The following is a 24,121-nucleotide window of genomic DNA, read 5'->3' on the forward strand; positions in this document are numbered from 1 at the left end:
GTTTAATTATTTTATTTTCTTTAGTCACAAGAGCGCTATCCTGTGAGGTAGTGTCTCCTTTTGACGCGAAACCAATAACAAGATTTTATTTTGAAGGCAAGTATGTTGTTTTCGCCGATTGGTCAAAAACTTTAAACTGGTAAATTTTTTCGGATAAACTCTAATTTATTGTAGTTCGAACATGTAGATTTTACATTGCAAGGACCGGGTGCGGTTAAAGACAGATAATCTCAGGCATGTGTTCTAGATAACAATGGTCCCATGACTTTGTTGTGAGGTTTTCATCAAGATCCCGATTTTGTGGGGAAAACTTTTGTGGAACTGCGACCCTCGAGACATGTCCGAGCAGGATTTAGTCGTTAAATGCAGTGCTGATGTTTTGGTCAATTATGTTGAGTCGCTGCACGTCTACACGGGGCTGTTGACAGTGGCTACAGTTTGTGGTGGATTGTCGGGAATATTAGCTGCTGCCCTTTTGTATGTGTTCTGCCTGAAGACTTTAATTTTCACCAGACAAGTAAGCAACCGCCAGCACACTACTTTTTCCATCTATTTAACAGATTACAACTTTCTGCGCATTTGTTGTATTCCATCAGGGGGACAATGCAAGGAGGCTTCTTGAATCTCATGATGGAGAAGTGGAAAACAACACCAGCGATCATGCGAGCAACGACAGAAAAGAGGCTCCGCCTGCCACAGCTAATGACAAAGTATTTCACTTCTAATCTTTAGTGGACTGGCATTTGATTAACCTCGTGTTTGTGTTTTTTTTTTCTTCACATGATATATGGAACAGGAGAAGAAGCAGGAACCCACGAATAATGACGTTGCAGCATTTGCATCAAGAGCAAAAGTGGTGTACCCCATCAACCAAAAATATAGAGTAAGTTTATTACTGAAATGCAACATGGAGCCCAAAAGTGTATGTTGCATAAGTAGCAAATTATTTGCATACTTTATTCTTTTTGTTAAACTTATTTTTGACTGATTATAATTATCCCCTCAAGTGGAAATTTAACTTGTAAGCGTTGGTGTGTGCATAAGTGCTGTACATCTTTAGCTAGGGATGGGAGCCAGGAGGAAACCAGAATCTCATCTATGATTGGTTGCCGTTTTTTTATTCCAAAGCGCGGCCCGGTGGTCCAATGGTTAGCCCGTCGACCTCACAGTGCAGAGGTCGTGGGTTTGATCCTGGCTCCGGCCTACCTGTGTGGTCTTTGCATGTTCTCACCGTGCCTGTGTGGGTTTTCTCCGGGAACTCCGGTTTCCTCCCACATCCCAAATGTGGCTGATTGAACACTCTAAAATTGCCATAGGTGTGAGTGTGAGCGTGGATGGTTGTTCGTCTCTGTGTGCCCTTCGATTGATGATGGATGGATGGATGATTCCAAAGTCCTTTTAGATGATCAAACGGCACCCACTTTCCATTATTGTTTGCGGTTGTGCAAGCATCATAATGTCCGAATCACATCAACGGGGACTTATTGTGGCAATGTTAAGCATTGAAGTGGCACAGTAATGCTTCCTCCAACGTTTGTGGCAGCCTTTAGCAGATGGAGCATCCAACCCGTCTCTTCATGAATGCTCCAAGTTGCCAACAATGCCAAAGGACGATTCATCATCCTCCTTCACAGAAGGAGAGTCCTTAAGCCAAGAGCTGGACAATGATGACGGCAGCCAGTTCATCTCCTCCTCATCAGTCCCCAAGAACCTGCAGAACCAGAGCTTTGTCAGGGTCTCCCACTACTCTTACACTCTGACGCAAACAGGGTAGGTGTCACTGGTCTTTAAGAAAAAAAGTTTTAACATTTACAGTCTGTAACTTTGAGTATGAATGCATTTAGCTTGGTAAGTTAGTGTTTTTGCTGCAGTTTTGAAGCTAGGATCAACCTCCATTGTTTGGCCCTGAAGGATGTACAACAGCTTTGCTCTCAACTTCTGGAAGAAAAATATTTAGTGAGTGTTTGTCATTTTATTCCCCTTGCATCAACGAAGAGGCACCACCACATTTCGCAAACTAATCTCAGTGTGGGTGATACATGGAAAAGCATCTGTCAAATGTAAATTTGGGAGCCAGCAGTTTATGTGGCACAATTATATAGCGCTAAGTCAACACATTATGTTTTACGGATGCTAAGTGTATGGTAGAATGTTTTTGTTTTCTCTAATCTATTGCATTTTCCTGCCTTAGATTTACCTTCAAATGGTGAAAAAAATATTTTGCAGTCATTTTCCAAGAGACAAAAAAGATGCAGAGTTCACCAAGCGCCTTTTTCAAATGCAGCAAAAGGTAACCTATTTATTTGAAATAAAGTCCATATATACTGTAATTATTTCAGAATTGTTGGTATTTGGAAAATACATTTCTTCATGTACTGATTAAGGTGATGTAAAGTTCTAATTCCTTTTTTTTGCATTACACCTTAAATCTGTATGAATGCATGCACTGTTATTTTAGGAAGTGGAAGAGCTAAAGAAACAGCTGCCAACGGGCCATGCTGTCAGCGATGACAGTGTTGATGCTCCTTGCACTTTGGAGGAAATGGAAAGATCCCAGAAAGATTTTCTAGAAGGCAGCCTTCAAATGGTAAGGATTCATGGAGAGACTCTGATTAAAACCATATTGGTTGTCGATTCTGAAAGCTATAGACAATCGTATTTGCAGTCTAAACGTTTCAGCAAAATGGTGGAGGAGCTCTGCCAGCATGTGATGAAGAGAACCAGCAGTTTCACTGTGGATGAAGCCCATGATTGTACACTCGCTCTCAACCAGACTCTTGTCTTGGTTGAGAATCACCTCATGAAAGCTCAAGAAGCGCAAATTATGGTTAGCTGGTTGGCTTTCTCCATTGTGTAATATTTATTTATTTATTTTTTTGGGAGCAAGTGGGTGGATTTACATAAACACCTTAGTGCCCTTCTTTTCAAGCAAATCCACCAGAAGCTCTTATGGTGGGAGGAGCTGACAGGGCTTCTACAATCCCAACCTGCCCTAGTCCAGCAGGAAGCGTCTCTGAGGCAGGACTTGATGGCTACGGCACTGGAGCAGCTGAACGGCGAGAATGTTTTGACTTTCAGCTGCATGGAAACGATACTTTCGCAAGTGCAACATGCGCATGCCGAAGGCCTTCGACAATGCAGAGAGGGTGGGATGAATCATCTGGTGTGCTTGTCATGAATAGTGTGTGTTATCATAAAAATGTGTGTCTGACAGCCAAGGTTGTCGTGTTTTGAACCTTCATACATATTCATTCAAATATTAATACCGGTAATGGTTTCCAGTCATCTTTACAAAATGTCATTGCCTGTTTGTCATGCTCAGTTTATTATTTATTTTTTTGTCACAATCCAGATTTCATGAGGAGAACAAAGGAGTTGCTGGTTGAAAAGTGTAACAAAATGGAGGCAAAGCGAAAAAAACTTTGGACGAGCCAGGACAAAGAGAGGAGTCGTTTGCTGGAGCTACGACAAACTCACGGTGACCCAGAGCAGCTGTCAAAGGTGAGCACATCTTGGTCACTTAATTGCTACATGATATGCATGCAAAGCACCTGGCTGTGGAGGTCTGCAGTGCATCAGCTGTGGCTGATAATTGTAACAATACCTCAACTCTATTCATTACCCGTAGGAGTACCAAGAGATATTGTTAAAACAAAGGCAGAAGCTTTGCGATCTGGAACTACAACAGGACGACCGGATGGCTGAAAGCCTCTGCAACGTTTGGACAGTCGGTCTTTTCAATACGCTCCAGTATTTCTCTTAATGTACACTGTTTCATGTACATAACCGTTACTTTGACCACAACCTGTGTTCTGTTCAGAAACTCCGCAGCACCTGGACAGAGATGCTTGAAGAACGAGCCAAGGACATCTTTTGCATGTCCGTTACCACCCAGTGCAAGCTGTCTCACGAACGCTGTCAAGCGCTCTGGTTGGACGTAGAGCAACAGTTTGCCGCACAGCAGGAGCAGGTGGAGAGAACGACGGGACTCCAAATGGACCAGATACAGGCTCAAATTGAACAAGATCGGCAGGTTACAGACCATATTGTACTTTCGGTCTCTCTTTGTGGGGGAAATTCAACATAATAACCTGTAACGTGATAATATGATAAGCTGTCCACTCTAGTAACCGCTGTCCCTGAAAGGGTTAAAGTACTCTAGTGTGTTCTAAATAGGTTTCATTGACTCTTCTTCTAGGTCTGGACTGAGTCACTCGCTCTGATGCATGCCAGCCTCAAGGATCTAAAGAACCAGCAGATGGAAATCCTGCGGGCCATGGTGGTCAGTCAGAGCTACACACTTAACAGGTGACACTGAATGATCAGTAAGATAGACACAGGTGCTTTTGGCATGTTCCGGGGCCAATCCTTCCAGTCATGTCGGCCAATAATCTGGAATGCTGAATGGGGTTAAATTGCATCCATAAGAACTATCACACCGATTAAAAAAAAAAAAAAAAAAGTGACACTTTTGTGTAATACCCGCCGTTTCATGAAGGACTCCACCTCGATCATGTTATTGTCAAATCTGTCCTTTTCTCAGTCATGTCGGGAAGTTGCTGGACAAGAAACATGAGCATCTGCTGGCAAGCGTGCAGCGCCACTTCATGGCCAGACACTTTTGTCTGCACTTGCTCAAAGAGATGAGGCTGTCCAAACTGAAGGTTCTGTCTCAGAGAGACTTTCGAGCTCTGCTGATGCAGGACCCCGCCGCAATCCCCTCGTGTGTTGATTCAGCTCTCAAGGTGGCGGGAACATTATTAAATCAATGACCTATTCCTGATTGGGCATCTTGAATTGTTTCGTCAGTTTGAATTTTTGTTCTTGTGACCTCACAACGATATAGGAGAGCAGTGCGAGCCTAGCAGAAAAGCATCTGGATCCAGAGAGTCAGCTGGTGAGCCACAGTTTCCATCAGGAGTTCCTGTCTGAGCTGGAAACGGGGACGGAGATTCTTAAAAATCATTCACAGTTGTTGCTCGGCAATGCCCTCAGCTTCGCCGTCTTACAGTTAATGGAAGGTCGGCTGTCTGAATCACAAAGCTGCTCCAGGCATGATGACGCCTCGAAGGTGTTGCGTCTCTGGGAACTGCTGAGATTCTTTCTTTTCAGTCCTGTCATACTAACTGTGAATCTCTTACTCTTGTTTTCCCTTTAGCACCATCTCACAGAGGCTGCTTCTGAGAGCGTATACGTGACTAAAGATTCTCTAACTGCTCTCGTCCAAACCTACTATTCTAACTTGCAAGATATCGCTCAAAAACTACGGCCACATCAGTCAAACACAAACCTTGGTGAGACTATCACACCACTATTATTATTATTCGACATAAGCTTTATTTCTATTGACAGAAAAATGTGTCATAGTGGAAAAAAAAAAAACATTCCACAATTTCTGCAGACCCACCGCTAACTTCATTGCCCAGCAAATTGGTGCAGACCTTGTCGAAACTTTGCTGTACACCAAGATAATCGGACGTTTTTTTTTAAATGCGTCGTATTAATTTCTTTTGCTCCAAACCGTGTCTCTGTTGTTGAACCAACAGACGCTTCAAATTTAGCCAGAGACCAAAGCAATTGTTTCATGTTTGAGATTGACCCAATTCCCTCACCATCCATAACGAATCACAATTGTCTCTACTAACAAATGAATGCTCAGTTTTGAGCATGTATTTCAATAATCGTATTAATAAGTGTGCAGTACACCATTTTTGGTCATATAACGTCCATACAGATGTGACTGAGGAAGACTCGAGTGGCAGTCAGTTGAACAAAGCTTTGCTGAGGGAACTGGATAACTGGGGGAGGAAACCCGCCTCTGCTAAGTTTCAACAGAGGTACAAGACAACATGTTTTTGGAAGTGCTTGAAGTCGAGTTTATGGCTTCTTTTCTTTTTCAGGGTTGAATTCCACAAAAGGAAGATGTTAGAGCAGTGCAATCTGGAACAGGAGAAGAAGTGTGAGGACCTGAGACGAAGAAAAGTAGCCCAGGACCAAAACTTTGAAAGGATCAATGATCGACTGCAGGTTAGTAATTATAGAGCAGGTCAGTAAAATGATGTTCATCAGTTTCCTGTGAGCGCTGTGTTGTTGTGTCCATTAGAAGGCCGAAAGAAGCTTCATGAGTGATTTGGCAGCATTGGCTCGGGTTTCCCTCCACAGTCCGGATGCAGAAGACAGCGATGAAGATGACAACGCAGGGAAGTCCATGTTCTCTGGTGGGTGAAAGCACGCTGATGCTGCTGTGTCTTTGCTTGGCTTTCATGATTTCATATTCCACAGGGGAAGGGATTACCTCGATAATGGACCTCCTTGCTCGGAACCCAGCCCTAGATCCAGCCTTGAATCCTTCACTGACTCCAACAGTTGTCACTCCAGCCACATCAAAACCGACAAAAAAGAAAAAAAGACAGCAAGAAGCTCTTAACAGTTGAATGCAAATATCTTTTTTTGATACATTTGGTACTAGATATAGTGTTTTATATATTAAAAAAAAAAAAGATAAACTAATTTTTGGACAGCATTTTTTCCATGTTTTATTTTTTTCTACTATACTGTTTAGGTGTTCAGACAAGGGAATCTCATCCATCCAATTTCTATAGTGGCATTCACAATCACAAATATGGCCAATTTAGAGTCTTCAACGAGGAATGTTTGTGACTAAAAACTTTAGAACTGTGAGGCAAATCTGCTAACCACTAAGTTGCTGCCTCACGTGTACATACTGTAAATTTAGATAGCTAAAAGGTCCACCTTACTTTTAAGTGCTGTTTTGAAATTGAGTGACAAAAACAAAATCAGTGCATTAATTCACCAAAAAGTGTTCACCAGTCAGGTGATCGCTCACTCTGCTGATGTTTGCCTTGGACATTTTCAAAGGATTGTTGTAAGCAATCATTAAAAGCAAACGTCCTTGGATCAGTTCTTTACAAAACGGCAGACAAAAACCACTTCCGAGAGAGAACATGAACGAAAGAGTGCAAAAAAACTACGAGGGCGTAGTTAAACGTTAAATGACCATCATTTGCATAAGTGTCATTTATTGTGAAGTAATTGTAACATGTATTTGTTACATATTTTGATGCATGTTTATGCTTCATAAAACATTTATGTCAAAATTTTGCGGCACTTGGAACGGATTAGGGCATTTACATGGAAAACGCGTCTCTAGTTATAAAACATTTCTAGTTAAGAAATTTCTTCCAGAACATCTTAATTTCATAAGTAGAGTTACCACTGTATTTGCCACGTGTTTTTTGTGAGACAAGCCAAAGCCAACGAACATTCTTCATTCACTCCGGCCGGAAATGTTGGGGTTCAAGTCTGGCTCCCTTAAATTACATGACATTGACAAAAGTAGTACGTAGGTTGGGGGAGTTATTTGTTACTGGTATTCATCCAAAATGAATCAAATATTGTACGTTCATACTGACATATACTTACTACACATTGCAACTGCATGTCAACATTAGCCTCATTGCACAGCTTGTTTTCCACATTGATTCCCCCACTACCTCACCACTGGTCCGCTGCACGATGGATGCACAGTACTTCTCTTGACTTGCCAGGGAAATTAGACATGTCAATTCTGATTCCAGCAGAGTGCAGCCACTCAGAGGAAAAACCTTGACCCTCCCTTGTCTTAATGGGCTTTTAAGTACAACACTTTATGGTTTATAATGTAGAGTAATGGTGAAGTCTGGGAGGGCTGGAGCAAGGCAGACACTTGTGTTCGTAGACTGCAATCCAGCAGGCAATCTAGCTCAGACTGATGGTTGCTTGGCCTGCAAGGCGTGTCAATTAGCAGACATGCAATTTGAGACTGGTCTTTTCATATTCGCAAACTGTTCGCATGACTAGTATGGCATCTTGAAGAAAGATTCTTTCGAGTAGTCTAGTAAGATCCATCCATTCAGAGGGTGTGTCACTATTAAGTCATCCACAGTTGTTCAGAGTGGCTGCACTGACTTTGTAGTTAATGACACTCAACAGTGACGGGGGGAACCCATTTTGGATATATATTGAGGTCCCGGAGGGGACTGCAGCGACTTGTGGAGAGATGACCTGATTTCTAATTTTCTCTCCTGCTTGAGCTGCCGACTCTTCTCTACAGCTACAAACACAAGAGACACGCCAAAGGAGGAAGGCAGTATGATTTGGACTGGATCTAATTGGATTTTATTTTCCACTTTTGAAGGAGGTATGAGTGGCTGAAGTTGGTATTCAAAGCATTCAGGTGAGTGAGTATAGTCTCAGTGTTCTTCATGTGTACAACATTGTCGTGTGTCTGATGGCACGTACACGCACCATGCGCATATGTCATAAAAGAATCATTTTTGGAATACTGGGTTTGGCTAGGAAATACTGTCACTGTAGCCTATATATGAATCCTCTGTGGGACCATCTCTGATACTGCTGCACATAATTTTGCTGGCATACTCGAGCTGTTACTAAAATAATTGTCAAATGAAAGGGGACTGCACAGAGTAACGCGTCATTAACGAGTTATTTTAGGACCTCAAAATAAGGTCGCTTTCTAAATTCACCTTCGAAGTATTCTTTTTTTTTCTTTTTTTTGCACTCACCCACCTCAAAATAAAAACAACAACAATCTAGAGCAGTGTCTCGATACTTTCATTACTATATATAATGTAAAATTGCCTGTATTTTTAATAATAATAAAATGAATAATTATGCATTTATTTGTTTTTATTTTGTAGTTTCTCAATTCCTCAACTAAACTCCAGTGGTATCATTAATCTATTTTTGAGTTATATTCCACAATCAATATTTTCTTTGGCATAATAGCCAACTGCAAATATTCACAGACTATAAATGAGATTTGTCAATACAAACATGTATTGTCATGCTAATAAATGAATTTAATTTTGCAAAAATGAGTACACACCAAGGAAAGTGTATCGTAATTTATAAGAGAGGAATAATTCTATAAATGTTGTGGATAATACTGTTTTTGTCAGACTTTTTTTTTTTTTTTTTTTTTCATTGCTGTGATTAAATTTCTATGCCATGCTTGCAATTTACTTCTCAGGAGGGCAGCCATGGCTAACCTGCAGCAGGAATACCCTGGAGTCCTCTTGGGGATCCTTGAAGAACTGGACAACCTGCGTCAGTCGTTGACCTTTCAGGACCTTTGTCGTATGGTCAGCACCCGCTTTGACCTGGAACACCTCATAGAGCTCAGGAGTTTGTTGTTTGCTGCAGCTAGTCGGGACCCCTGTTTTCCAGCCACTCTTTTTAGGGACCGGGTTTCCACTAGGGGACAGGGTCTGTCACCAATAGGTGTCGCTGCTGACATTGTCACAATCTTTAATCTTATTCAGATGACGGGTGGGGCCACTGACGACAGTCAACCAATGAGAGCTCAGGCGGTCCTGCCTGTGGACCAGTGCCCACATCCCAGTCTGCCCGGGATCCACCAGCTGAACGTTCCTCGCAGGGAGAGAGCCCGCACTCGCTCTGATTCCAGTGCAAGCCTAATTGACAACCATTTGCTCTTTCCACATTCCAATTACTCAGTACGAAAGCGAGGCAGTCTTCCTCCCGATCCCATCTCATTTGTATCGCCCCTTCCCGTCAGGACACGGGCGGTATCTTTTGACTTGCCTCACACCACACTTTTGTACTCCAGCGGGCAGATCCCCAGCAAGGCCATGAAGGATATTTACTTGCCTTTGGAAACGGACAGTGAATCTAGTGGCGATTCAGCTCCACTTGAGGTATTTGAAACCGAACAGGAATCAGCAATCGACCAAAAGCGAAACATCTTTAAGAAGGACTTCCACAATCAGCCGCCTCTCGTACCACAGGTGACCGTCAACAGTGAGTCTCCCAGTCCTAAGGGGGAGAAAGGCTTTGACAATCACAGCTTTGAAATGATCCCTAACCCTTACCCTTCACCCACCACAGTCCAGCAGGCTCCGGAGCAGCAGACCAAACATGAAAGTCTCGATGACCTGCAGGACTCGACTTATTTCGGACCTGGTTCAATCCCAGAGCGCTCCCCGAAACACTTGCACCCTACCAGAAGCCAACGGCCCATCTGGAGTAACAAAAGTCACAGTCTGGAGGACCGAGTCAGCCCGGCTCAGGCCGGTATGGGACCTGAAACCCGTGGTGTAAAACTGCCAAGGCGATCAAGGCCTGCGATAAGCAAACTTGGCGGTTCTTTGGGGGGTGAGATTGGGGACGTTGAATTTGATGGGATGAAGGCTCAAGGTACCCAGACTGACCCTCCGGACACCAGGCGTCTCCGTAGCCTGGTCCACGCCGACCGGCTGTCCTTCATGACTTCTTTAGATGACCCAGACTTTGCTGATGATGACATTAGTGCCATCTTCCGCTTTTTAGATGACATAAGCATGTGCGGCTCCACAGGAGTCCTGCATCCTCTCGATGGATCAGGGGGTCTCAACCAGGATACCCCAGAAGCCAGACGGGGCCGCCTCGGCCAACTCCAGAGGCTTTTCCATTCTCTGGAAAGCAGTGATGATGGACTAAAAGCCAGTGTGTGTAAACTGCTGCTCCGTATGAGCCAGATTGAGCGACAGTTGGAATCACTGAATGATGTCAAAGCGGAGATTTCCCAGGTGTTATCGGCTTTGCAGCGACTGGATGAAAAGATCCCGCAGCCTGCTGTTGGTAGTGGACAAAGCAGCGGTGGACGATGGCTGGAGCCCCTCAGCGGCATCTCCTCCTTCATGAGCCATCCTATTACCCCCTCTGAGTCATCTGAGCCTCAACCTCTCTCTGTATCAGAGCATCTCTTTCCTGCAACCAGCACCAATAGTCTGGACTGGAACAGATGGAACACTCCTGGGGAGCAAACAGAAAGTGGCAAATGTCAAGGTGACCCAAAAATGGGGAAAGACACAAAATCTCGTCATGCCTCGACAAACGAGACCGAGGAGAGAGGGCCATGTGATTCCAAGCAAGCAAATGTGTCAAGTATGGCAAAAGACTGGATTGTGTCTTTCTCCAAAATTAAAGGTGGCAAATCTTCACACGGAAAATCTGGGCAGGTGGAGTATTGCTCTAACTTACGCTACTTGGTGTGCATGATCACAGAGAACTGGAACGTAACCTCAGAGGTTTTTCAGGGATGCTGGTCCACATCTAATGCTATAAATAAATCTAATCTCATAAATAGTGTAATTTTAAAGAAACATCATAACACATGGGCAGCGACGGGGGGACTAGTGGTTAGCATGTCTGCCTCACAGTTGAAAGATTCTGGGTTAGAATGTTGGCTTTGGCCTTCCTGTGTGAAGCTTGCATGTTCTCCCTGTGCTTGTATCGGTTCCCCCCGATTACTCCAGCATCCTCCCACGTGCCCAAAACATGCATCGTCAGTTAAGTGAAGACTCTAAATTGTCCATAGGTGTGAATGCGAGCCTGAATGATTGTTTGTTTTAATGTGCACAGCCATTTCCTGGTGACCCATCCATGGTGTACCTTGCCTCTCTCCTGAATTCAATTCGGATACCTGCAGCTCACCCGTGACTCATGAGAACAAGCATTATAAAAAACGGATGGATACATTGTAACATTGTTAAGTCTGACAAGTGTAAATATTTATCATCTATAAAGTAGGAATGACAATGGTGCAATTTGAAGGTAATTTAGGGCACAGCATTTTTTTTTTACATTCTTACAAGTGTGAAAAAATTTACTTCTGAAAATGTAAAAACAACAGAACTTTTCGCTTTATGACAAAGATGCTCCTGGTTGCACTGGCTAAAAGTGCTAAAATCACAAAAAAATAGACAAGATTAGCTCAGATTTAACTGTCTGTTGCTGACTTTGCGAGGTCTTGCATTTTATCATTATTTGGAAATTACGAATTGTCAAGTCTCCAGTCTTCTAGTATATATATATATTTTTAGTATACTTCTCTTTCTAGGAAGACCAATCAAGCAGAACTGCAAAACTTCTCTCCCAGAAGTCGTCCAGCTTGGTGGAGCAAATGTTTAGCTCGTCCTTGTTTGGCAACAAAGAAAGCAGCCTGACTGGTGGCCTCACTGCAGGGAAGATTATGGACCCCAGATTGGCTGAAGGGAGAGGAAGATCCGTCTGGACTGTAGACGACCGAGAGGCACGAGTCTCCCCTTTTGATTTACAGGTACATTTAAATGATTCTTAATTGTCGGTGGTTTCCACATTGTTTTGTAAAATGATTGTGTCATGCAGGCCCGTGATTCTCTGAACCCGAACAACGTGGAGTTCTGGATGGATGATATCTACACTCCGGGCTATGACGCGTTACTCAGACGGAAAGAGGCCGGCCTCCGCCGGGCCAAAGTTTGCAAGTTGTTGGCACTCATTGCTGTTGCACTAGCTATCATTCTCATTATTGTGATTCCCATTTTCACCATTCGATCATGAGCGGTTGCTTTGTGACAATTTGCACATATACTGTCCTCCGAGACAAGTTCCTCCTACGGGAGACCAATTCAAAATCAAATTCAAATTCAATTCAGATACTGTCTTTGACTTTGGAATTGGGGCCTCCATCTGTGAATGCTACTTAATGCTATTTAACACTGAGCCATTATCTCAGATACTGTATATGAATGCCTTGACAAGTCACTCCCGAAAGCTCTCTGGCTCTCTGTAATCATCATTGTTTTGGCTTTCCCTTGAAAAATGACATATGACGTCTATATGTCTCATCAGCATGAGTTTCAAATATACAATTTTCTCTTTGTTTTTGCCTTCTGAAACCTCATCTCCGCTATCAAAACTACAGAATGCATGCGGTACACCTGCACAAGGAATATATTTGCATTTTAGGGTCAGGTTTCAAGAAGAGAATGTCTTGCTGCTGCTAATGTTGATGATATGGAAGCGGAAACATTTTCCAGGAAACTCTCTCTTAGAGGGAGTTTCCACTTGTAATTCGATTGATGGGCTATTTGGAGTGCATCCTAGCACATTAGCTTTTCCCTCTACTCAGCCAGCCAAGGTATTTTTTCCCAACATGCAGACTCAATAACAATTTTATTTATCCTCCCCTCACAGTGCCGAATGTGTTTTTTACTGTGGTGTGAAAGTCCATTTTGTTAAAAGTTCCTGTTAACCCAAGAGGTATAGACTGACTTTTGGTGCCAGGCTGTTAATAGTGGTCAAATGTGGTCAACAAATACATGTGAAACAGATTTTAATAACAGTACACCTTTTCTAATCGCTTTGTGATTAGAAGCCGCGGTATGTGTGTTTGTATGACTTATTTTGCATCAAAGACACCTTCATCATTCACTCTTAGAAAGTCAATAACACCTACAATTGTTTATGTTAATATACTGTATGTTCACCCCATGTTCATCATTTGATATAATGGACTTACTTCCTTTCCGAATTCCGATATTTTTGATAGAATCACTGAGGTTTACCGTGTCCATTTTCAAAACATGTTCGTTCTTTCCAGACCTAAAAAAGTTGCCTCTTGCTTTGAGTGCACAAATATGCACAGGGTCTAATGAGAGTGTGTTTTGCTTCAGTGCATCCTTCCTAAGTGGATATACATCTGCCATGTGTTCCCCACGAGAGTGTTTGTGGATCCATTACCAATGTTGCCACTAAAGAGGTCGAACTGTGTAGTCAGCACAATATGCAGGTGCTTTCTCTAAAACTTGTGTGCATTAGAGCCTCTTATTACCATTTTCCCCCCTGAGATGCTTTCATGAATTTTAGACATTGTTGTTGCAGTCTCAGGTAAATAAGCACTTATTGTAAATGAAAAATACGATAAATAGAACATTGCAGCACAAGTTGGTGGTTGGCAGCTCTTGGTGAAAATGGCACATATTCGTTCATGTTGCCTGAATGAAAACGGCAAAGTGGGGCGATGCCTTTGCATAGCATTATAAGAGATGATTTATATGAACAATAAAATATTGGTGAAAGAACAAATGTGATGAAAGACAAGGCTACATGTATTAAAGATTTCATTTCCCCCCTATCCATCCATTGTCTGTACCAGTGATTCTCGAATGGGGGTATGCGGACCCCGGGGCTCTGTGAAGGCACTTCCTGGCTTATGTGAGGTTTTATAATGTATTTAAAAAATAGCATCCATGCAAAAAAAACCCAAAAAAAGTTCGATCACTGCAGTTACCTCACTGCCACCAAGAATAACAAATATCCTCATCGAAGCACAAGTCCAAGTGTCTCACTAAATGCTGAAAAAATTCAGCAACAATGCAGTGATGTTTAATGTTGACCACATTCAGTCTTATTTATAATTATATAATAGTTATTTGAAGAGAATTTTTGCAAATGACTTTCTGCTTTTATTTAAAAGGAAGTGAATGATTTCTTTTTGAGAACAGATCTGCACTATGATCCAATGGAAGACACTTTAAGTTGATAATTATTTTGGTTTGCACAAAACTTTATTTATAATTTAGTTAATTATGACTTTCTTTCTTTTTAGTAGTACCACTTCATTTCCAAATGGTTGTTGTGATAGGGTACCACTAGAAATGGAGTTCCAAAATACTGTATAATAAATCAGACACGGATGGCAGAAGACTCTTTTAAGTCTTTTTATTTCCCATCCCAAAATACTTTGAGCTGATTCGGGTGTACTTGGCTAAAAAATATTTCACAGGCGGTACATCACATGGCAAGAGTCCAATAAATCAGACAAAACGAACAATCAAACATTCTTCAATGTTTGTGGAATGCGGAAGGAAGCCAAAGCACACGGAGATGGTCTTTGCGCATGCGCATGAGTTACTGGTTCAAAGCGATCATTTTTTCTGCAGTTACACTTATGAACCTGACGTGGCAGTAGAGTGTAAAAGTTCGAATTTATAAAACGAAGTAGAAGAAAATAAACGGCGCTGGTTTTGAACTTTGTTGAAGAATGTGTGAAGGTGTGGTTCCGCAGCACCGGAGTTGGAATTAATCAATTTTGTGTTAACGTTCCCTGGGTCGTTACATGTCACTCACATCACTACAAGGAATACGTTGCAGAGGTAACCGCTTTGATTTATGTATCTATTTATTTTTGTAAATCGACGAGACTTCGCCCAACGACGTTCAAGTCAACGGCATACCGACAGTTTCGTTGCGGGTAGCATCAAGGTGATTTAGCTCATAGTGCAAAACTGTCTGAATATCATGAATACTTTTCTGAATCTCATGCTTAACACAATGCACGTGTTACTTTGCCTCATTTATGTACCCCAGTGTAGGGATTTTACTTCCTCTGGTGAAGCGAATCAACCACTGACCAATTTAGCTTCCATAGCTAACGTTGCTTTTCATGTACGCTGACGTTGCTAGCCGCAGAACGGCACTATGGAGTCGACCGTGGTGAATCTGTACAATCAGTTCCTGAGTTTACGGACCCTGGTGGACGGTCTGAATGAGAGCGTTGAACCACGTAAGTTGATCCCACTCTTCTCCAGCGTTTGTAGCAACAACAAAAACATTTTCAGTATTCGTAATACAGTACATAGAATTAACACGTCCATGTATGCTTGTCATTTATAAATTTTTAACTTTACACTGTATTACTGAAGTATTCTCTTGCGGTTTCTGTTATTACCACTTGAAGAAGATTGTCTTAATGGTATGTACTTGGTTGCTTTCAAACTACTTGTCCACAGTTTCTCATATGTATAAATCAGGAAATTTGTGTAATGTTAGTCATTCTTAGTCTTACATTTTTAATATGTACATAACATGAGTAAAGCACGATCAGAACCACTGCTTCTCGCACAATGGTTGTGGCAATCACCGCAGACAGCAGCTATTTTCTTCTGTTGTTTTATTAGAGTTTCTTCAGATGGCCATAAACTTTGAGGACTGCAGAAAGAAGTGGCTTCAGTCAGGTGAGGAGCTGCTATCCTGCAAAGAGATGCTGGCTAAAGCTGAAACAGAGAGGGGAGCTTTGGAGGTCAAACTGAAGCATGCACGCAATCAAGTGGACGTGGAGATCCGTCGGCGGCAGAAGGCTGAAGCCGTCCATGAGAAGCTGGTTTGTGACATTTTTTTTCATGAAGCTCATTTACAGTGGAACCTCCAAAGTCAGATACTGGCTGCTGTTAATCACAAAAATGTGGATTTGTCCTTCATCGTCTTGCCACCAGGAGCGTCAGCTACAGCTGATCCGGGACATGCTGATAACAGAGAATAGTAGTAGCATGCACCTAAGTGAGGAGCAGCGCTCTGCCCTGGCCTTTCTCAGTGCACACTCTCAGGCTGCTAAGTCCAACCTTAACTCCAGCAGAAGGTTTGCTTTTCTATCTGTGGTTTGCCATTAAGAGTTTTTTTTTTTTTTTGAGACAAATTCGTGTTTCATTTTAAATGCCAAGACATATCACAATGTATGAAAAGTGTTCATGTGTTCAATATCCGTCGCATTTTATGAAGTTCTTCCCACAAGAAGTTTAAAATAATGACACTGGTTTTCTTGCAGGTTGATGGCCATTGATGAATCAACCTCCATAATGTCAGACATAAGCTTTGATCAAACAGATGACTCCATGGTACATTCTTCCATATATTGTTTCAACCTTCTGCACTCCTTAAAGCTGACATGCTGCAACTTAATCCCATTTCCTTTAGGCCTGTGATTCTTCTGTCATGAAGACTGTGAGACTGCGGAAACGTCCGAAGCGAGTGAGTTATAAATGTATTCTAATTTGAAATCAAAATACCAGTGTTGTTAACCAGGTTTTTGTGATGAACCAAAATGACACCAACACACACACACAGTGTGAAACTGTTCATATTGTATTCAGTTAAAAAAACCAAACTCTACTCTTAACAGATGGAAAATAAAGCAAATAGTAAACCTTGAAAGTATGGAATGTACCAAAAGTAGATATGAGGAAATGTAGTTCCTTTGTAATCCACAGCGCTCTTCTCGAAAACTTGAGGTTCCTCCGCAAGCAATGAAGAAACCTCGCTCCACGGGCCGCGCATCTAATCGAGTAAGTATGCTTTGATAACAGAGACAATCCTTTATGTCTTCTCCCCCCCCGATACACGTTTCCTGAAAATCTCATTGCATACAGATAAATGACTCCATAGTTGCCAAAACCACCATCACTGTGCCAGGAAATGGCTGTGCTGTGGAGGCTGTCTCCACTATCGAGGCTGTCCCCTATGGGACACGCAGTAGGAAGAAGAGTGGTGAGAAATTCCTGATTACAAATTCACTCGCAGTAACTGTGAATTTAAATACCGTTTGTTGTTGTAAATTACTGTCATTTCATCTATATCATGTGATTTTATTGTGCTGACAGTTGCTCCAGCCTGGGCTGAATCAACCTCTATTGAGCTGTCCGAAACCAACAGTGAAGCACCCAGCACACCACTCTCGGATTTTCCCCCTCACCTCCAAACTCCCAGACTCAAGAGAGGAGGAGAAAAGCAGCATATCTTTGTCCCCAAAACAGTGAGCCATTACTCTAACTTTGTTTCCACCAAGCTAATTGATTTGATTCCATACAATCAATATTACTGTCTCTGAATTGTACTCTGTCATACGTACTACTACTCATGGCAGGTTTGATAAAATGCTTCCAATGGCTATTTATTCCCCACCCGTGACGTACAGAATTTTCGTCTGTTTTCACACGCATTGACATGTCGTTTTTCTGAAAAGTAGAAATAACCGAAGTATGTGCGATTTGCAAAATCAGAAGAGAGAGGTGACACCCACAGACGACTGTCAAAGCGAATACAGTGTCATTGCTCATTTTGTTTGTTAATTCTTAATAATATGACTCAAAATGCATTTTAACTTACATTACTAGGACTTTGACAGTTTTTGCGTAACATTGTTGCTATGTTACTGCATTCCATTAAAAAAAGCAAGTAATACACAACTTTGGCCATTTGGTCACAGCGCTATGTAGATATGTGGGTGTTTTCTGCATAAGAGTGGAAGGAAATGCCATTTAAATACATGTACAATAATGACATTGTGGAAGTGGTCATAGTATTGTGGCTGTTGTCACCACGATCACTCTCTCTGTTCCTCGAGCTTTGCGTAACGGCTGTTTTTCACCACACTCTCACAAAGGTGATCAAATCTGAGTTCTGTGCACCATGTGGAAGAAGAACAAAGTTTGGCAAGATGTACCTTCGCTGTCAGGACTGCAGGATTGTGACTCATCCCGAGTGCCGTGACTGCTGCCCCCTGCCCTGCAACCCCGTGTCCATCAGTACTCCCATCAGGACTGCAGAGGTGCGGCATGTCTTTCTCATTGATTCCCACAATACCTCTACTTGGGAATTTTCATATAACATGACTCAGAAAAACAATCTGAATTCACGTGTGCTTGCAGAGCACCCTGGCTGACTTTGCGCCAACAACTTCTCCAAAGATCCCAGCTTTAGTTATCTACTGTATCAAGGAGATTGAACACAGAGGCCTGCATGAGGTGAGTGAGCCTCTTTCTTGTAACCCTTCCTTATGTTGTGTGTGTGTGTGTGTGTGTGTGTGTGTGTGTGTGTGTGTGTGTGTGTGTGTGTGTGTGTGTGTGTGTGTGTGTGTGTGTGTGTGTGTGTGTGTGTGAATTTTAATTCATATTTGGATCCGTTCCCAGTTCACTGTATCACAACACCGTATTTCTTAATTTCTTCCCAGGTTGGCCTGTACAGAATTTCTGGCCAGGAGCGTCAGGTGAAAGCACTGAAGGAGAAGCTGATTAGAGGAAAGACACTGCCACCGCTAAACAAAGTCGAGGACATCAACGTCATCACTGGTGTTCTTAAAGACTTTCTCAGGAACCTTCCTGAGCCAATTCTCACCTTCCGCCTCAACAAAAACTTTATGGAGGCAGCTGGTCAGTTTCCTCTCTTAATCAACTGAAAGACAAAATGGGTGTAAAAAAACCCCCACAAAAAATAAAATAAAAAGTTTACGTTATCTGTCTCTTGTAACGTTGTAGAAATCCAGGATGAGGGGAACAGTCTTGCATTGTTGTACCAAACCATCAGCGAGCTGCCTCAACCCAACCGAGACACTCTAGCCTGCGTCATGATCCATCTGCAGAAGTAACTTTTACAAAGTTTTGAAGAGTAACATCTTCAGCTGTAAGATTTCCTGAGTTCAACTATTTTGCCCGGACGGTGAGCAGATATGCCATACTTTCCTCCAGAGTGTCAAAGAGCGTGGATACAAAGATGGATGTGACAAACCTGGCCAGGGTGTTCGGCCCTACTCTTGTCGGCCACGCTGTTCCAAATCCAGACACTATGACTGTCCTGAGTGACACAAGCAGACAACCACGGGTAAAGTATATTCTTTACCTACTGTCAGTGTAATTGATTTCTTCAGAATTCAGTTGGACTTATTTTTTTTTTCTCCTCCCAGGTAATTGAGCGCTTGTTTAGTATCCCGGCAAGCTACTGGAGTCAGTATGCCTATCCGGATAATATAGACGTGGAGAGTGCTCACTTCACTGGGACTCCTAGTCACAATGGTAAATCGCAGCATCAAGGTTCGACAGGATAGTGATGATTATGTACGAAACAAAACTGCACCTCTATCAATTGCGTGTTTTTTGCAGTCAGCATACTTGGACCACTGACCACTCCTGAGCATCAGTTGATGGCAAAGACGCCCTCCTCCAGCTCGCTATCGAAGCGGATGATGCAGACCTTCTCCAGCACCACCATGTAAGTTCATCCACGCACACGCTCGCTTGTGTTGTAGGGTGCATCAATCGCCACAAAAATATTAAAGCATCCGAATTTTTACTTGGCCCTGTAAGCTTGCTGTTCTATACTCCAAAATAGTTGTATACTAGTAACATTTAGGAATACAATGTTTGCAGACTGGGTCCACAAAGTGATCAAGAATTGCCCAATTTATGAATTTTTGCACCAGTTTTACATTTTTCATTTTTAATGTTGAAAATATGAATCAATATTCAAAATTAGAGCTATTATTATAAGTAGTCAAAGAGGCTAGTAACCAATATTTGGTGATGATATGAAGGAAAATTATTCAAAATTTGGAATCATACAAATCCCAACACCTAACTTTGTTTAAATGCCTCTCAGGATTTTTATGAAACAGCTTTTTAGTTTGCATGTGTTAAAGTTTATTTCATCTATCCGCAACCATCTTTAGATTTGCAGGCAAGAACAAAACAGCTGCTAGCCCCCGGGTCAACTTCTTCGAGTCTCCACATCTGAAGTAACGGCCCACTGGAGTTTACAAAAAGCAGATAATGGCTTCTGTATTACTTGCTGCAATAACAAGCTCCATTTCCACAAGAATGTGAGTAACACTAAGGTGCAGGTTTATCTTAAGAATGCATTATATCCACATCTCATTTGCTTTCTAATCAAGTGAAGTAGCTTACACATGAAGAATTTTTATATCTTTGATTTATAAGTAAGTCCTCACTTATGAAGGACCAAAAGCTGTACTAATGAGGTTACGAGGCTTTAATGACCAAGCAACTCCAGCTAACCTGTTTGAAGGACCTTTTCTTTTGTGTGTTCAATCATCCATTGTGGTTGTAACGGCATCCTCGGGGGATGGAGCAGCATATGAAACTGGGCCAAAGGGAGGAAAAAAAATGAATGATTACTTGTGTTTGAGAATCTTGTGGCATTGAGCTGACGCCTACTTTAAAGCTTGCTTTAAACACTGTATTTCATGTTTATGTTGTGTGGTAAGGCCGATTCACAATCAGACTACTGTATATGGCCAAATAACACTACTAACACTGATGCTAAATGGGAATTATGCAGTATTTTGCACTGTATCTATGCAACAAACAGAATGGATGTACGCACCACTAGAGGCTGCTGTTGTATTACTATTATGCTTACATTATGCTCGTGCAATTGTAACTAACTTCTGTGATTGCCCTTGAACTGATAAGAGCACACCAGGTATCACTGGATATCTGCTGTTCATACCGAAAGAACTCCAACCAAGCTTTGTGTGCCAACAACTTAACTACTGCATTCATATATGCATTTTAAACTTAATACATTTAAATGCCAGTTATGCCTTTTTTATGTTGTAGTCTAAAAAAAAAAATCCCAACAAAAAAACAACGGCAACAAAACTTTTGATTCAAACGAGTTGTCGTTCTTTTGAATGAAGTGTTGGGAAAGCACGTGAGAGAAATGGTGATCCAACAGGTTTTGCTTTTTTTTTGTCAAAAATCTCTTCTGTACCCACTTCTGCAAACCCAAACTGGAATCCAGTGGAACAGAGCCCACGGTTGATGTCGAAACAAAGCATTAAATGTCATTTCCTCTCTCTTCTTGGTGCTCGTTCATTTCAGGTGATAAATGGGTTGAGCCTGACAGGCATTTTTTCACATCTCATTGAAGACTAAATTTCTGGCCTTGAGACAGCTGGGCCGCAGAAATATGAAAATATGTGCCAGTTTATCTATTTATGTTCTTTCTTTGCGGAGGAGACTCTTCCAAAATGTTTGCATTTCAAATGAACATTAATAGTTCATTAGCCTGAAATGAGGCCTCCTGTGTGTCAATGTGTCCCCTCGTGTGGGAATGCTGTGTTTATTTACGGCGTACCGTGCAGCATAAGCTCGCCTGCTGCAGGCATCAAACAGCTGGCTGTGTATGTGTGCGTGGAGCTCCCTCCTTGTTCGAGCCAGAGTGCGCACTGTTAGAGTTCCACACTGCTGTGGGACTGCAGGGGCCAAATGAGTAACTAGTCCAATTAAGAGTGCTTAGATAAATTACATTGTAAGCTTGTAAACACAACAACAACAACAACAATGGTATCAAAGTCCTCTATTTAAAAAATGAAGTGTGGGAAGTGGTGCAGGAGGAGGCCACTGTATGATTACAGTTTCTGGGAGATGAACTCAATCGCTGCATGATTGTATTCCTAAACTTCGCTTATTGACTGTTTTGCAGATTGAGTTCATGTTCTTCATCCTCCAGCTTTGTAGAGCTTGTAGGCCTGTGTGGTTACTTCAGTTTTGAGCCAGTAAGTCATGCACCTGTGATACGTCAACTCAATAACTGACAGTCAAAGCTAGCCCAATGTCGTTTGCTACAGCAAAAAGCCATTTTAAGACACGGACATGTCAAACGTTTTGTGTTCATTAAGTGTTGGATTTGAAATTCTTGCAGAAAAGACACGGTTGAAAGTATCAACTGCGACCTTACAACTTGAAAGTGTGAGGCCTATGTAGTTCAAATGAGTAGTACATGTATGTATAAACATGAGCAGCACTACCAAGATGTTGCATCCTTTGCAGGCGAGGCATGTGTGTCTGAAAAGTGCTCCAGCAGATTTTTTTTCTACTTTCAGTAAATTATGAAATCGATATGCTTTCCACTTGGTGAGTTAATATATAGAAAATGCTGAAAAACCAAACGATACTTGACACGCTAACTGCAAATAAATGTGTGGCTTGTTTGCCTTTCAGTACTCTCTCACTATCTCTTCCCCCCACGGAAAAAAAAAACCAACACACACATACACTCCTTCTCCACGCCTTAGAATCAAACTGCCATCTTAGTCGGCTACCATGCGTGGTCGATACCTTGTTACCACAGAGAAATCAATTATCTTGACCAAGCAGCAGGCGTCAGCGGCAGTAATGAAAGAATGTTCCTACTTTCCAGACAATGACCATGGTCATTAAATATGAATTTATCATTGGCTGATGAGATTTATGGGGCCCTGAGTTGATGCTCTCTGGCTACAAGTGTAAACTATAAGTAACTAAGGGAAACACATCATCATCATCATCATGTTGGTGATAATGATGTGTGCCCAAAACAGGACTGAAAATTGATTAGGGAAGTAAAATGATGCCATCTTTTCAATGCTAGAACAATGTGTTCCAACTTATCCCAGCTGACATTCGGAATGTGGGAGGGCACTGAAGCATGCGGAGAAATTCTACACAAGCACCGAGGAGAACACCTTGAGATTTGAATGTCAAAATTGTGCGGCGGACATTCTAACCATTAGGCCCAACATGCGGCACTTAAAGTCAGAATATGAAATAAAAATGTCTGTGTTGGGTTGTTCAGATGATTGTAATGTGGCCAGCTGGTATATTAACGACTATTGTATCGCAGTAGTAACAAATATTTTTATTGGGTAAAGAAATGAAGCCTTGTAGGCCGGGAACCACGTGCTGTTATTGCCTCCAGTCATATACTTATTTTATGTGGCCACACTAGCTAACACATGAATAATGAACAGCACGTATTAAAAGTAAAGTCAAGTAAACCAAAAAAAAACAAAACCCCTTTCAATATCTCTATGTATTTTTTTTCGGTGGGGGCGCTATTTGTTCTTTCGTCGAAGATGTAATATCACATTTGACCACTAGGTAAAGGCACGCGACTGTTTAACACTGATCGTGAAAGAAGAAGAGAAAACAGGAAGTTGGTGGCTTTTTTTTTGCTGAAGAGATTTGAACATTTTTGAATGACTTTTTTGACTGACTCAGTCCTTTTCACTCCTCTTTGACATCGACAGAAATCAATGGGTGTAAGTTCATTTTATAATTTACATATTTGGGAATGATTTTTGATGTTTATTGTGAAATAATTTAAACTTGTTACTTTGGAAAAACAGGATTTGTTTACTGTAATTATGGGGATTGACACACAGTAATGTTTGTACAATATTTTTTATCTATTCCTCTTGCCCTCTCTGAATATATTAAATGTTTTTAAACTATAAGTGCAATAAATGCTGATATAAATGCTAAGAACATGCCTAGGGAGTGTTTGAATATAGTCTTTCTATCAACTAGATTTCATTTATAGCCGGTCTGGAACATAACCTCCACGATAGAGGGGGCTTAACTGTCGTTGAGTTTCTGACGTGAATGCCCACCCATCATGTGTGAAATTAAACTAGTAAATCTTTTATCTGCCCATTACTAAAAAAAAAAAAACTGATATAAATGCTAAGAACATGCCTAGGGAGTGTTTGAATATAGTCTTTCTATCAACTAGATTTCATTTATAGCCGGTCTGGAACATAACCTCCACGATAGAGGGGGCTTAACTGTCGTTGAGTTTCTGACGTGAATGCCCACCCATCATGTGTGAAATTAAACTAGTAAATCTTTTATCTGCCCATTACTAAAAAAAAAAAAATAAATAT

The 24,121-nt window shown here is 41.7% G+C and overlaps 4 protein-coding genes across 11 annotated transcripts in view; all 4 read left to right on the plus strand.

Annotated features, from left to right (window-relative positions):
• Positions 1-127: 127 nt before the first annotated feature.
• On the plus strand, positions 128-6,514 carry evc (EvC ciliary complex subunit 1). 3 transcript variants are annotated; one of them, XM_019881444.1, is made up of 21 exons: positions 128-517; positions 597-710; positions 797-883; positions 1,544-1,770; positions 1,872-1,956; positions 2,192-2,290; positions 2,459-2,587; positions 2,666-2,827; positions 2,930-3,146; positions 3,353-3,501; positions 3,629-3,727; positions 3,821-4,033; positions 4,199-4,308; positions 4,544-4,745; positions 4,847-4,897; positions 4,973-5,071; positions 5,159-5,294; positions 5,735-5,837; positions 5,901-6,027; positions 6,104-6,218; positions 6,283-6,514. In XM_019881444.1, exons 1-21 carry the CDS (start codon positions 338-340, stop codon positions 6,432-6,434), a joined length of 2,856 nt encoding a protein of 951 aa, XP_019737003.1. In that variant the 5' UTR covers positions 128-337; the 3' UTR covers positions 6,435-6,514. The 3 variants fall into 3 exon arrangements, with proteins under 3 accessions (XP_019737003.1, XP_019737001.1, XP_019737002.1); XM_019881442.1 differs by having other exon boundaries at positions 4,847-5,071; XM_019881443.1 differs by having other exon boundaries at positions 4,847-5,071; positions 5,159-5,291.
• Positions 6,515-7,180: 666 nt separating this feature from the next.
• Positions 7,181-14,010, plus strand: minar1 (membrane integral NOTCH2 associated receptor 1). Its single transcript, XM_019881399.1, has 4 exons — positions 7,181-8,236; positions 9,053-11,042; positions 11,924-12,142; positions 12,211-14,010. Exons 2-4 carry the CDS (start codon positions 9,063-9,065, stop codon positions 12,403-12,405), a joined length of 2,394 nt encoding a protein of 797 aa, XP_019736958.1. The 5' UTR covers positions 7,181-8,236; positions 9,053-9,062; the 3' UTR covers positions 12,406-14,010.
• A 783-nt stretch (positions 14,011-14,793) lies between these two features.
• On the plus strand, positions 14,794-21,271 carry LOC109522655 (rac GTPase-activating protein 1-like). Its single transcript, XM_019881400.1, has 17 exons — positions 14,794-15,002; positions 15,313-15,412; positions 15,807-16,009; positions 16,122-16,264; positions 16,451-16,520; positions 16,600-16,653; positions 16,893-16,967; positions 17,052-17,169; positions 17,283-17,434; positions 18,065-18,229; positions 18,330-18,425; positions 18,632-18,830; positions 18,936-19,041; positions 19,146-19,278; positions 19,361-19,469; positions 19,557-19,665; positions 20,123-21,271. Exons 2-17 carry the CDS (start codon positions 15,328-15,330, stop codon positions 20,190-20,192), a joined length of 1,887 nt encoding a protein of 628 aa, XP_019736959.1. The 5' UTR covers positions 14,794-15,002; positions 15,313-15,327; the 3' UTR covers positions 20,193-21,271.
• Positions 21,272-23,407: 2,136 nt separating this feature from the next.
• The window catches only part of LOC109522649 (uncharacterized), a 53,953-nt gene continuing 53,239 nt past the window's right edge, over positions 23,408-24,121 (plus strand). For all 6 annotated transcript variants that reach the window (XR_002169591.1, XM_019881393.1, XM_019881391.1 and 3 more), the window contains exon 1: positions 23,408-23,497. The gene's annotated coding sequence lies outside the window, so the exon portion shown is untranslated. The remainder of the gene's footprint in view (positions 23,498-24,121) is intronic.

This window comes from Hippocampus comes, unplaced genomic scaffold (genome assembly GCF_001891065.2).
Source record: "Hippocampus comes isolate QL1 unplaced genomic scaffold, H_comes_QL1_v1.1 scaffold68, whole genome shotgun sequence".
Lineage (NCBI taxonomy): Eukaryota > Metazoa > Chordata > Actinopteri > Syngnathiformes > Syngnathidae > Hippocampus > Hippocampus comes.

Bases quoted from the DNA above. Each gene is read 5' to 3' on its own strand.
- evc (XM_019881442.1), top strand. From the start codon at position 338: ATGTCCGAGCAGGATTTAGTCGTTAAATGCAGTGCTGATGTTTTGGTC. The intron at 884-1,543 runs GTAAGTTTATTA...CGTTTGTGGCAG, and splicing joins CCATCAACCAAAAATATAGA to CCTTTAGCAGATGGAGCATC. The intron at 3,728-3,820 runs GTCGGTCTTTTC...TGTTCTGTTCAG, and splicing joins GCCTCTGCAACGTTTGGACA to AAACTCCGCAGCACCTGGAC.
- LOC109522655 (XM_019881400.1), top strand. From the start codon at position 15,328: ATGGAGTCGACCGTGGTGAATCTGTACAATCAGTTCCTGAGTTTACGG. The intron at 16,968-17,051 runs GTAAGTATGCTT...CATTGCATACAG, and splicing joins CGGGCCGCGCATCTAATCGA to ATAAATGACTCCATAGTTGC. The intron at 19,042-19,145 runs GTAACTTTTACA...ACTTTCCTCCAG, and splicing joins GTCATGATCCATCTGCAGAA to AGTGTCAAAGAGCGTGGATA.
- minar1 (XM_019881399.1), top strand. From the start codon at position 9,063: ATGGCTAACCTGCAGCAGGAATACCCTGGAGTCCTCTTGGGGATCCTT. The intron at 11,043-11,923 runs GTGGAGTATTGC...TTCTCTTTCTAG, and splicing joins CACACGGAAAATCTGGGCAG to GAAGACCAATCAAGCAGAAC. The intron at 12,143-12,210 runs GTACATTTAAAT...TGTGTCATGCAG, and splicing joins TCTCCCCTTTTGATTTACAG to GCCCGTGATTCTCTGAACCC.